The sequence below is a fragment of the Cornus florida genome, unplaced genomic scaffold (assembly GCF_030987335.1).
Source record: "Cornus florida cultivar Cherokee Brave unplaced genomic scaffold, ASM3098733v1 CherokeeBrave_3.0.0_Hap2_Chr10, whole genome shotgun sequence".
In the NCBI taxonomy this organism is placed as follows: Eukaryota; Viridiplantae; Streptophyta; class Magnoliopsida; order Cornales; family Cornaceae; genus Cornus; species Cornus florida.
This window is the reverse complement of record NW_026775580.1, coordinates 67252388-67266309: the sequence shown is the minus strand read 5'-3', so window position 1 is coordinate 67266309 and position 13922 is coordinate 67252388. Positions and strand designations below refer to the sequence as shown.

The following is a 13922-nucleotide window of genomic DNA, read 5'->3' as shown; positions in this document are numbered from 1 at the left end:
ACTTTCCAGTGGAAGGATTATCTAATTCAATGTCCCAGGGAATGAATGGTGCGTATTTTATCAGGTATTTGTTATCGTGGCCTTGTCAAATTTCACTGGTTTTCAAATGAGAAGGAAGTTTTTGGTGGCATTGTGATGCATGTGAGTATGGAATTTTAAAGCTGATGGACTAATATTGCAAGTGAGAAAGAGAAGTGCCTTGGTTGACCGTTAAACCATCTAGAACTGTTTACCAACCCATTTCTCAGTTGTCTTAACTGACTTTAATTGCTAAGTAATTATAGCCATACCATGTTATTCTTGTTTTCAATGGAGAGTTACCAAACAAGGGATGACTAAATTTACTCTGTCAACCCATTTAAGTTCCCATTATACCCTCCCTTCTGTCTTGTAGTATTGCTAGCTCAAGAAGGGCCTTAATGACATTGGGAGATTATATGAACACTTTCTAAACTGAGTTAAACTGTGTTGAGGTCTTAAGCACCAAAGTTTAGAGTTGAACAATATGATCATTTTCAACAAAATCCATCCACATTATTTTTTCCCCTTATTTTGCCAACCAAAGTGAGAAAAAGATGGTGTTTGAATCACTATGCAATTTGACTTTAATGCACCAAAACTCTCCCTATATAAACCCCACAAGCCAATGCTCATTGCCACCATCTCATTGCACTCTTACTTTAATTCCTCACTCCCCACTTTGACAACTGAAAATGGCTTTCAGCTATGCAAAATTCCTTGTCCTCCTAGCCGCTGCAGCCACCATGTTGGCAGCTAGCCAGGCGGCCACTGTTGTCGTGGGAGGGTCGGAGCACTGGCGCTATGGCTTTAACTACACCGACTGGGCTCTTCGACATGGCCCTTTTTACCAAAATGATAAACTAGGTCAGTATATGCATGCACACACATATATATTAGCCATCAAGACTAGCTAATATTAGGTTCCATGTGCAACCGGCTGCAAACGAATCGAATTGTTCATGAACAGCTCAAAAAGGACATAATCGAGTAAATAGTCTCGTTTAGGCTCAGCTCATGTAGGATTTCATGTGTTTATGAATACATTCATAAATATAAGCTTGTATAAGTTCACAAATATGATATCAAGGTTTTTTTTTTTTTTTTTTTTTCTAGTATTATTATTATTATTAGTAAACGAGCCGAGCCCAAATCGGAACAAACTGAAGTTGGTCTAGGTTCATTTGCTACCCCATGTGCATGTGTCATGGAGTAGTTAATATTGAACTTATATATACATGCACTAACCTTTGGTTTGACATTGTTGTGCTAATTGTGATGATGATCAGTATTCAAGTACGATCCACCAAGCGAGAACAGCCCACCTCACACAGTGTACTTGCTGCCAAACCTGTGGAGCTTCATAAAGTGCGATTTCAGGAGTGCACGGTTGTTGGCAAATGTGACAGAAGGAAGTGGTGATGGCTTTGGCTTTGTGCTCACTAATAATTGGAGGCCGCTTTATTTCGCTTGTGGAGAAAATGATGGCAAGAACTGCAAGGAGGGGATGATGAAGTTCTTCGCGGTACCTTTGCCTCGTCGCTCATAAATATATATATATATATATATAGATGATGACACAGAAAAGAACAGGGAAGTGTATACATAGTCCTTACATGTTATATAGTTTGGTGAAATAACTGGATCATTTTGGCATATATGACCATGATTGATACTTCAAATAAGTTATTTTCAATTATTATTATTATTTTTTTTTTCTGTTTTTTTCTTTCATGTTCTTCATTATGTTGTTGTTGTTAGTGTTGTGAGATGGCTATGATAAATAAAATGTTTTGTGTTTGATTTGAATTCTTTGCATCTATATTTTTACGCTTAATTGTAATTGTAGAAGGAAAAAAAAAATGGAGAAAGGAACATGAATTATATATATATACATGAGTTATATATAAAGAGAGGGTTTGGGCTTTTTAATTTCCAAATATAAAATCAATCCAAGACAATAAAGTCTACATTAATGGTTCTTGACCATATCTCAAATCTTTAAAAGGTGTTTTTTATGGGATTAGAATTTGCATTACAACCAAATTTGCAATAAAATCAAATAGTGATGTCACCATTTTATATTGTGTTTACCTTAATTATACTATTTGTGCTATATATCTGAATTTTTTTTTCCAAAAACTCAAAGAAAGCTCAAACTCGGAAAAAGATAATAGTTAAGTCATGACTCAAAAGTGAATATACTAATATTATCGTGTAATTTCATCAAAAAGCTAATCTGAAAATTTACAGGATGTTGTTTATTTAGTAGACAACTACTGTGGGATATATATATATATATATATATTGTATGAAGGGTATTCCCATAAAGGCTTAAGTTCTTGATTAAGATCTATGAGTTGCATTTTTGTTAGTCTCATACATGAACGAAATTAGTGCGCCCAAGTTTATTATATTGGAATATGCATCTTCTTAATTCATGAATATTGAATAATAGAATACATTTATGAAACTTAGTTGAGGGTCACAACTTGTATACTCAATAAAGAATTAAGGTCAATTTCAATCCAAACTAAAGTTTTCTCCCACACAAAGTTTTACTTTGTCCTCGAGGACAAAGTGGGTGTGTGTATTGTTTACCAATAAAAATAAATAAAGTTATACGGGGCACGAATGAATTGAAAATGTCCCATTTAGGTAGTTTTGGACTAGAATGGAGCATGGAAGGGGAACATCAGTCCAAAACCGTTCTTGTTGCCATTCTTAATTCCAAGAGGTTTTGCCTATATTAATTAGAAGTTACAAACGAAACAATCCAACCGCTAAGTTATGTCAAAAAACAATTTGGCGACTACAAGTTATGGTCTATATTTTAAAATTTTTATTTTCCTTATACTTTCAAGTATAAGATGATTTATAATGATATTAAATTCCAAATTGGCGATGGTTATTTCAATATGTCAATATCCAAATTGTGGGTTATATGTCTTGTCAAACAAGAAGAAGATTTGAAATGGGGTCGGCTTTAAATTTTTGAAAAGTGCCAGGCAAATTTTATTATTTTACGTAAGACCGAAATAAAATATTAAACTTTCATTTTGGCTGCATGCTTTTCGGTTAAATTTTTGAAAAGTGCCAGGCAAATTTTAGTATTTTTTACATAAGACTGAAGTAAAAGTTAAGACTCTCATTTTGGTTGCATGCTTTCAGTTAATTTATTTATTAAATTATCACTCATTACTGAATTTTTAATACTTCGTTTGGTTAGGGATGAATAAAACACCTATAGGGAAAGGAATATATCTCTTCATTTCTTGTTTGGTTGATTGCTGTTGAGGGTGAAATTCGCACGGTCCGATACGACACCGTTTACCTGCAAGGGAAAGAAGAGAAAATCGATAAACCTTGACAGCACCGATGTGGTGCCTGCCAAGAGCTCTCCAATGATCAAGTTAGTCACCGGAGGTCTAAAAAGGAAGGCAGGGATTTAATGATAGTTTTCTCGTCGTACCTTATTCCCGAGTCGTCGTCCTATTTATCGTCGCTTCCCTTATTCTTGATAAGGGAATTTCATCATTCTTATCCCATGGAACTTATCCCATGGAAATCTTATCCTTGATAAGATTTGTCATTATTTTAATCAATGGAAATCGTTACCTTTAATAATGAAATATTATCATTGATCACCGAAGAGGTCTGGCGGATGGTCAAAGTAGGTTAGGTTTATTTTTCCCTATCAGTTGCCCCCCATTCCCAAGCTTGCTCGTCTAACTTTGGGAATGTAATAATAATAATAATAATAATTTTTTTTTTTTTTTTTACTCTGGAATAGTACCCCGCGGGTATTATTCCTGCGGGTACTATTCACATGAACAGTACATGAAACCTTTTTTTTTTTCCTTGCCCTGGAACAGTACCTGCGGATACTATTCACATGAACAGTATAGAATTTTTTTTTTTTTTTTTTTTTTTTTTGCCCCCGGCACTATTCCCGGGGGACAATGTCGCGGGTACCCTTCCCTTGGGTATTCTGTCCCTAGACACTATTTTTGGTAAGATTGGGTACTCTGCCTCGGGGTACTCTTTTGAATACCTCTGGGTAATCTTCTACTGAATTGTACGAACTTCACTCAGATTGTCACTCCTTTAATAAGGGAATTTAAATTTTACGAGTTTTACTCGTCCCTTTAATAAGGGATTTTTATTTATTATCCCTTATAGTACAGGGATATAGATTACATGATTCATTCATCCCAGGTCCTGGTAATACAGGACACTTATTTACTATCCCTAATAGTACGGGGATATGGATTACGGGATTCATTCAGCCCGGATCCTTTTAATACAGGACTTTATTTACTATCCTTTATAGTACGGGAATATTGATACGGGATTCATTCAGCCCGGGTCCTGGTAATACAGGACACTCATTTTCTATCCCTTATAGTACGGGGATATGGATTACGGGATTCATTCAGCCCGGATCCGTTTAATATAGGACTTTATTTACTATCCCTTATAGTACGGGGATATGGATTACGGGATTCATTCAGCCCGGATCCTTTTAATACTGGACTTTATTTACTATCCATTATAGTACGGGAAGTAGTCGTCTCGTCCCTCTAGTAAATGAAGGAAGCTTTAATTATCTCACCCTTCTGTATATAAGGAGTAGTCGGCTTGTTCATTTAATAAGGGAAGAATGTGTAGTTGGCCCTTTAAGGAGATAAATAGATTATCATGGGCTTAATATTACCACATAGGTAGTAGGGAACTGAAAATATAATATTTTATTGCATAGAAATTGAGAGTCATCCACCTCATTGGTGATGGTGACTTTATTAAAAAATAACATTCGAAATGATGAACTGAGATGCCCCTAGTCTTTATTTTGAATGACTTGATAAGGCAAATTCTAGCTGTGAAGCAATTGTTAATCGGTATACTTATCTGAGTCCTCCTCACTATATGTCCTATCGCTTTGGCTGAAGAATAATCTTTTATAACTGGTATCCTTCTCATCTCTGGTGAGAGGGCCTGACCTCTTCTTGTCCTCTCCTTCCTTTACCTTCCGTGCATTCATAGTGTCTTCAGCGTTCATGTGTTTCTGCGCTCTGATCAACAACTCTGCCATGCTGGTGGGAGGTTCTTTGGATAGGGCAAACAAGAATCTGGAGGTTTAGAGTCCTCCTATGAAAGCGATCAAGGCCACCTTGTCGTCCACCTCTTCTGCCTACAACATCTCTGTGTTGAATCGGGTAATGTATTCCTGGACCGACTCGCCCTCCTGCTGCTTCACGGTAAGCAGCTAGGTGGCTGGCCTCCTATGCCTCTGACCTGCAATGAAGTGGCTCACAAATTGCTTACTCAATTCTTCGAAGGTGTTGATGGTTCCTGACTTCAGCTTGTTGAACCAAACTCTTGCTGATCCCTTAAGTGTAGTGGGAAAAGCTCGGCACATAATTTCGTCTGGTACGACGTATAAACACATTAGAGCTTGAAAGATTTCCAAGTGATCGAGGGGATCTTTGGTCCCATCGAAGCTTTCAAATGAGGGCATCCTGAACTTGCTAGGCAGTGGACATTTCATAACGACAGGGCTGAACGGCAAGTGGGTCTTTTGTACCAAGTCATTTACGGCTGCAAGACCTTTCCCTTTCATAGCCTGCATTACACCCTCCATTTTCCCCTTGAGATCCTCGACCTGCAGGTCAAAATAGGTAACTTTCTTTGTCTTTTCCTTAAGACAGAAAGCTGTGCCTTCCTGAGGTAGAGAATTCCGTGGGAGAGATGGGTGTACCACCTCTCTATGTCGGTTTCCCACTTGGCTTTGTTCCACTTCGATCTCATTTTGGGAGGGATGATTATCCTACTTTGCAAGATTCCCATTACCTCCGTTTAGATTTGAGAGATCTTGTTGTGGCAAGCTTTGTTGAACCGATAGAACAAGATGTTGCAGGAGCGTTGCATTTTGCTGGATCAACTGGTCCATTCTCTGACTCAGAGTTTGGACCTGCAGTTCTAACGCTGCAAGTCGTGTCTGGTTATTTGGGACGTCTAGGTTTTCACCCGACTCTACCCTTTGACCAGATCTCTGCGACGGTGTTCCTTTGGTAACCATACCGGTTTGCAAACGTATATATCCAACCGAGGAATTAATTGATTGAAGGGAATCGTCGTTCCCACAGACAACGCCAACAGTTGAGGGTGAAATCCGCACGGTCCGATACGACACCGTTTACCTGCAAGGAAAAGAGGAGAAAATCGATAAACCTTGACAGCACTGGTGTGGTGCCTGCCAAGAGCTCTCCGACGATCAAGTTAGTTACCGGAGGTCTAAAAAGGAAGGCAGGGATTTAATGATAGATTTTTCGTCGTACCTTATTCCCGAGTCATCGTCCTATTTATCGTCGCTTCCCTTATTCTTGATAAGGGAATTTTATCATCCTTATCCCATGGAGGTCTTATCCCATGGAGATCTTATCCTTGATAAGATTTGTCATTATTTTAATCCATGGAAATCGTTACCTCTAATAATGAAATATTATCATTGATCACCGAAGAGGTCTGGCGGTTGGTCAAAGTAGGTTAGGTTTATTTTTCCCTATCAATTGCAATGGATAGTCAAAAAATGAATGGGCTGATACTATTTTTTTTTTTTTGGTAGGAAGGGATTTTATATTCTTTTACCAATGTACCCTTATTATATAAAATTATAAAATGTAGATATTCATTTTAAATTTTTTGAAAAAGTTAAAATTGAAAATTGTATATTAGTAGGTTGTTATCTATTTTCTCTCTCCTCTCTTCTCCTCAAAATTGGGGAATAAAAAAAATAAAGAAATGAGGGATGTTTCATCTCTCCTCGCTTCTTCCTTCTCCTCTCTTCTCTTCCCTTCCCTTCAACCAAACACAAAAAAAATTATTCACCCCTCTTCTCATTCATTACTCCTCAATCCTTCCATCTAACCAACCATAGCATAAAGACATCCTTACCAAAAAGAAATCTCTAAAATCCCAAAAATAAAAATAAAATATTAATCAATTGCTAAATGACCCAAACGAAGGAAGTCTTGACTTTGTGCCTAACAATCATCAATAAATTGACAAAAAGAATATAATTTACAATTAATAAGGTACAAAACATAATTCACATGTAGGATCTGTGAAATGATGTGGCTGGTCACACTCCAATCGCATTAAAAGGGAAGACGATTAATGTATAATATAATTAATTTTTTATATGCTTGATGTTATGTAACTATTTTTTATAATAACTATAATTTTATGAAGAAAAAAAATGATATTTGAACTAATAATTTAGGTTTAAAAGATAAGTCAAGTCTTATTTGTTATTAGATATGTATTAAGTGGCACGCATGGTTCTCACCTGAACACGTTTAAAGATATAAATGGTATTCGATTGATGTTTTAGATCTGAATTATTGATTAGAATATAATATTCTCTAGAAAATAAGTTAGTCTATATTCTTAAGTTGTTGGTCATGAAATCGCTCAACACGAATAAGTTTGCTAATATCACCACTAATATTGTAGCGAAACTTATCAAATTTAAGGATCGCAATCTATTCAAGTAAGGTGGAAATGACTAAATGGGACTTCTAAATGTTCTCTCATTTTATTAAATATTTTTAAATACAATATAATTGAGTGACACCTATTCTATTTTTTAATGCTAAAATTAAAATTTCAAGTTTCCATGAAGATAAAATATGCTTGTGAATTACTTGTAAGTAATGTCTCGATAATTCAGTGAGTTAGTGTTTTAAGTAAATTTTAGAGTGCCAGACTCTCTATATCTACTAATATAACTTTTAACACTTCTTACCTTGTGATGAAAAAAAAAAAAAAAAATACTTATTACTTGTAAGTGACATTTTGTTCAGCAGAGAGACGAAAATTGCCCATATAGGAAAGTTTATTTTTGTCATGTTTAATTTGTGTACGATGCATGTCTTAATTGTACTGGATAATGAAATGTGGTATCATATAGTATTAAATGGGGGACCTAAGTTGGAGGACTTGTTTCTAAACTCAAAATGACAAGATGCCTTGTGTCCCACCACTTGTTGAAAAGGTTACCATTTGGCGTTTAGCCACTAGTCCTCAATGGGATTAATTAGGGTTCAACTTTTACGGGACCAGAGTGATGAAAGTAGCATTTTTTTCTTTGTATAGCTTCTTATGGATATATATGAGAATGATTATTGAATTTTATATAGTCTTTTTTGTGGACTAGAACGATTGTTGAATTTTATGTTTTCTTTTTGTGGACTAGAACTGATATTGTTCTTCTCTTTGGAGTATTGGATGGATTTTATATAATTAATAGGTCAAAGCATGTAAATGTCAGATGAAAGCTAAAATTATGTATAGAATATTTTAGATTGGTCTTAGTAGGAAGATTTCATAATAAAATAAGTAGATAATATGAAAAAAAAAATTTACTACGCCAATATATATATATATATATATATATATATATATGTTTAGAATGAATTTATTTTTAGTTAAATTACACTGATATTTTTTAAGATTTGAGCAAATTACTCTTGCATACCCTTATCTAATTAATATAAAAAAATTTGTTAAACAAAAAGACTCTATTACACTTTTTTTTTTTTTTTTTTGGTAAACTCCAATCTATTGTTTTTATTTTTATTTTTTATAAAAAGGAATCTAATAAAATGTCATTAACAAAATAAAAAATAAAAAAAATCGTAAAATATAATAATAAGTGTCAGTGTAATTTCCCTTCTTTTTTTACCCTCACAAGTAAGAGGACGCTTTTTCTGTCTCAGGGTGTGAGCATTGATAGCTTTTCTTTCACACACACAAAAGAGTCCAGCCTTAACTTGTTTCATATCAATATATCATCAATTTATAACAAAATTTCAATGTGTTTCATGTGGATCCAATTTACAGCACAAATGCATTAAAATTTAGAAGCAACGATATGTCCGGAATTTTCAATCCAAACACTCTTTTACAATTTCAGGCCTGCTATTGTTACAAATTACTAATTATTTTCACTGGGGCAAGCATGTTAATTACAATTAATCTTTAAAATTAAATAATTTTGACATGTTTTCAAATTTTAAAACCAATAAAACAAATATTTTAAGATCCAATATAATCCATTGCATACGAGATAGACTCAACTGGTTAAGTGAGCAAGGTATTCATGACTTTAAAACTTTCCAGCTCACTCCTTAATAATTTTATATTTAAAATAGATTCCATTAACAATTTAACAAGAAATTTAATCCACTAAAAATAAAAATTACACAACCAATTTACCCATTATCATTATCTGGATAGTTGGATACATATACTAACACGACTATACAACAAATTTTAAAAAAGTAGGACATCTGGACACGGATGTGGCCTGAATACGTCAAAAAATAATAATATAATATATATTATTATTATATATAAATAATATATTTTTTGCCATTTTATTCATATAATCATAAATAAATCAATAATTTGGAGTTTAGAGCTAGATGTTTTTTATTTTTTTTCTTAAATTTTATATTATTATTTAATTAAACCATGATATATTTTAAATTGCATTGAATTATTCTGTTTTTCTATAAATAAATAAAAAAATAATTACAAAATCATCTTGTCGTATTTGGAGTGTCCAAAACATATCATTGTCGTGTCCATGCCGTATATTAGCCGTATCTGACCAGAAAATAAAATATTCATTGGATATTTCTAGTCATATACTATCCGACACATGTTCGGGTCATATCTGCATATCTTAGAAGTGTCCAAGTGTCCGATACCGCTACAGCAGCTTAAAAGAAGTATCTAGTACTCCCTAAATAGTCATCATCCTCCTAACGAAACCCCGAATTAACTTTTGAGAGCGATGACATCACATACTCCCTCACCTCTCTCTCTATCACTCCCCTCATCACATTCCAAAACTCTGCTAGCAAGTTCTCCTCCCTCTGCAGCTCTGACAACCCACAACCACCCACCCTTTAAGCGCAAACAATTTCTTAGGGGTGACGTTCACGGGTAAAAGTCTGAACTTTACTCTACCTGTATGGAGGGGGCGCTTTGCACGGTGTCACAGGGATTTAGTGTGATACCCCAATTTAAAAAAAGAAAAAAAGAAAAAAAAAGGTGACTAGAATTTGCATCCCAATCAAATACCAGCGATGTTATCACCTTACCTTATTTCTTTTTGCGCTATATATGAAATTCATTTTTCCAAAAACTCGAACAAAGCTCAATATTTGAAAAGTGGGAGGCAAAATTTCAAATTCGTAGCTAACTTGGTGGTGGTTACTATGAGATAAAATTTTGTGATTGGCTAATTTTGGTATCAAAATATGCCTCATTGGGTTGTAATTTTTGCTATACTTTGAATCTCAATGTCCGAAGCAGAACAACAAGTGCATGCATGCTTCGATTCGATGAGAACTTCATTTAGAAAAGATATGTTGAATGAGGACACCTTATATTAGGTTTTGTGAGTTAGGATTTAGGGAAAACATGTTATTGGTGAAAATTTTGAAATCTGAAAAAGAACAACAGGTTGCACTTTAAGCCCAACAGGCTTCACTTTCCTAATATCATATTTTGGTAAGAATTGGTTTCATTTTTTATCAAATTTTTGAAAAACGATTTTATACGGATTAAACCTTGTTCCAAGTTGTTTTAAGTCTCTACAAAATCTATATATAGAAACACCTTTTTCTCACCTAGGGTTTTCTACGACTTTTGAATACAATTTTCAGCAACCTTAAGAGAGTCAATTTGTGATATGTTTTTGTGTATTTTATTTTTCATCTTTAGAGCACACATACTATACACGAGTGATTTAAGTTGTTTCCTAAATTCATGAGCATTTGGACAAGGAAGTCGCAAAGCCGAAAACGTTCAACAATTGGTTCTTTGTAGAGTAGAGAGGACACAAGTATGAGTCGAAGTCCATTGTACTTTGTTTCGCGAGACCACATTACAGTTTTTGAGATTTTTCTCTTAATTAGATGAATTTCTCCAATTAGAGTTTACTAACTAAAATTTCGGTGTCAAACTCTAACTATACTTACATTTTACTTGTACTTCATTTTTGTTCTGTGGGTTGATTAATTTTATTTTATTTTAGTAAATTTAATAGTGCTCACTAATAATTGGAGGCCGCTTTATTTCGCTTGTGGAGAAGAGGATGGCAAGAACTGCAAGGAGGAGTTGATGAACTTCTTCGCGGTACCTTTGCCTCGTCGGTCATAAATATATAGGGTAAAGTGCAAAAAACCCCCTTCAACTATTGGCCATGTGCAATTAACCCCCCTGAACTACAATTTGCCCCCTTGAACTATTGAATTTGGTGCAATTGACCCCCAATGTGACATCTCCGGCCAATTGGTGTAAACGGAAATGGTAAAAGATAATTTTACCCCTGTATAAAGCCACGTCGTTTCAGAAAATTTTAGCAACCACCAGCTAAAAAAAATAAATTCTGAAAAAAAAAAGAGAGAAAAAAATCAGGCCATCGCCGTGAGTCAACCATGGCCGAACCAGCCCATCACCGTTCAGCCCACCATTCGAGCTTGTCCCGACTGCCGTCTCTTCATCCGCAAGCTCACAGCCGAAGTCACAACCAGCTCATTGCCGTTCAACCGCAACCAGCCCATCACCGCGAGTCAACCATGGCCAAACCAGCCCATCGCCGTTCAGTCCACCTTGCTCGTCGATCCTCTCCACCATCCGAGCTTTATCCCCGCAGCCGTCACTTCATCTGAGCGCCACCGAATCATCCACGGCCTAGCCACCGCTGAACCAGCCCGCCGATCTCACTGTTGCATTTCGCCGCTGCCGCCACTTCACTGCCGGTCCATTCCTCGCCAGAGTCACCATCGCCGTCCGGCCCCCCACCAGACGAATCACTATTCCTCCCGATCAACCAAAGCACACAAACAGAGACAAACAGAATTATACAATCATCAGTTTGTGCATATATATGTATATAGAATTACAGAAACGATATAGAGAGAGAAAGAGGAGAGGAGAGAGAGAGTGCGAATAAATTGAGGAAAATAAACCCTTATCCTCTGAAGCGAATTCTGAGTTGTGATATTTGTGGTCATCGGAGTCCAAGCTTGTGCACCTCACGGCCAAGAGTCAGCCGTCTACACGACCTGCCTTCATTGACTCCGCGCCGACCAAGAGCTCATCACACAGCTGCCAGATCTATTCTCACAGCTCTTTTCTTGTCTCCTCCAGATCCACCGCGAGCTCAATCCACCATAGCCGGATCTGTTCTCCCCGGCTTTTCACTGCCATCAACATCCTCAAGCTTGCCGCTCTGCAAATCCAAGTCCAAGACCCAGATCTATCTCGCCGGTCATTTCGATCCTCACAGTCGGATCTGTCTCACAGGCCATCTTCATCCTCGAAGGTGTAGTTGTGGGAACGGACGGGACGGTAGTGATGGTATCGTCTGTTTTATTGACGATGAACAGTGTGTATTTAGTATAAGGGCGTGTTTGGGTGTTTTAAGTGGTTTTGGGTGTAAAGGTAAAGGGTTGTATGGTCATTTAAAGAAATTTGGTTTATCACGTGACATATCACGTGCGTCTTCACGGCCAAAGTCAACCGGCTTATCACCGGAGGGGGTTAATTGCACTAAATTGATTAGTTTAAAGGGGTTATATGTCAAATTAGTAGATCAGGGGGTTAATTGCACATGACCAATAGTTGAAGGGGGTTTTTTGCACTTTACCCTAAATATATATATATATATATATATATATATATATATATATATATATTGACACAGAAAAGAACAGGGAAGTGTATCTATATATATATATATATATATATATATATATAGATAGATAGATGTTGACACAGAAAAGAACAGGGAAGTGTACACATAGCCTTTACATGTTATAGTTTGGTGAAATAACTCGATCATGCGTGGCATGACCATGATTGATACTTCAAATAAGTTATTTTCTTTTTCTGTTTTTTGCTTTCATATTCTTCATTATGTTGTTGTTGTTGTTCAAGTTTTAAAAGGAGTGTTGTGAGATGGCTATGATAAATAAAATGTTTTGTGCTTGATTTGATTTCTGTGCATCTATATTTTTACTTTAATTGCTATTTATTGGTGGTAGGAGGACAAATGTAAAAAATAAAAAAATAAAAAATACAAACAAACAAACATGAATTAATACATGAGTTATATATATATATATATAGACTAAGAGAGGGTTTGGATTTTTATATTTCCTTATATAAAATCAATCCAAGACATACAACTAGGTCTACACTGGTTCTTGACCATATCTGAAATCATTAAAAGGTGTTTTTTATGCGATTAGAATTTGCATTACAACCAAAATTGCATTAAAATTGTGTGACTATAATTTGCATTACAATCAAATAGTGATGTCACCATTTTATATTGGGATCATGGTTTACCTTATACTATTTGTGCTATATGTCTGAAGTTCATTTTTTCCAAAAACTCAAAGAAAGCTCAAACTCGGAATAAGCTAATAGTTAAGTCATGACTCATAAGTGAATATACAAATATTATAGTGTAATTTCATCAAAAAGCTAATCTGAAAATTAAAAGAATGTGTGGTATATTTAGTAGACAACTATTGTGGGACAATGGGAAAAATATATATATATATATATATATATATATATTGAATGAAGGGCATTCCCATAAAGGCTTCATCCGTACTCGATTTTTGGTATTTTCCGATAAAATCTGTTTGAGTCACCTCGTTTTAGGATGAACTCTTTAAGATCATGATTATGATCTATGAGATGCATTTTGATTAGTGTCATACACGAACGAAATTAATCCAGATGTACATTCTTAATTCATGAACACCGTATAACAGAACACATTTATGAAACTCACTTGAGGGTCTCACACT

At 35.4% G+C, this 13922-nt stretch overlaps 1 protein-coding gene across 1 annotated transcript; it reads left to right on the top strand.

Moving 5' to 3' along the window:
• Positions 1-684: 684 nt before the first annotated feature.
• Positions 685-1888, top strand: LOC132279534 (uncharacterized). Its single transcript, XM_059781529.1, has 2 exons — positions 685-885; positions 1308-1888. Exons 1-2 carry the CDS (start codon positions 714-716, stop codon positions 1565-1567), a joined length of 432 nt encoding a protein of 143 aa, XP_059637512.1. The 5' UTR covers positions 685-713; the 3' UTR covers positions 1568-1888.
• The last annotated feature ends 12034 nt before the right edge of the window (positions 1889-13922 follow it).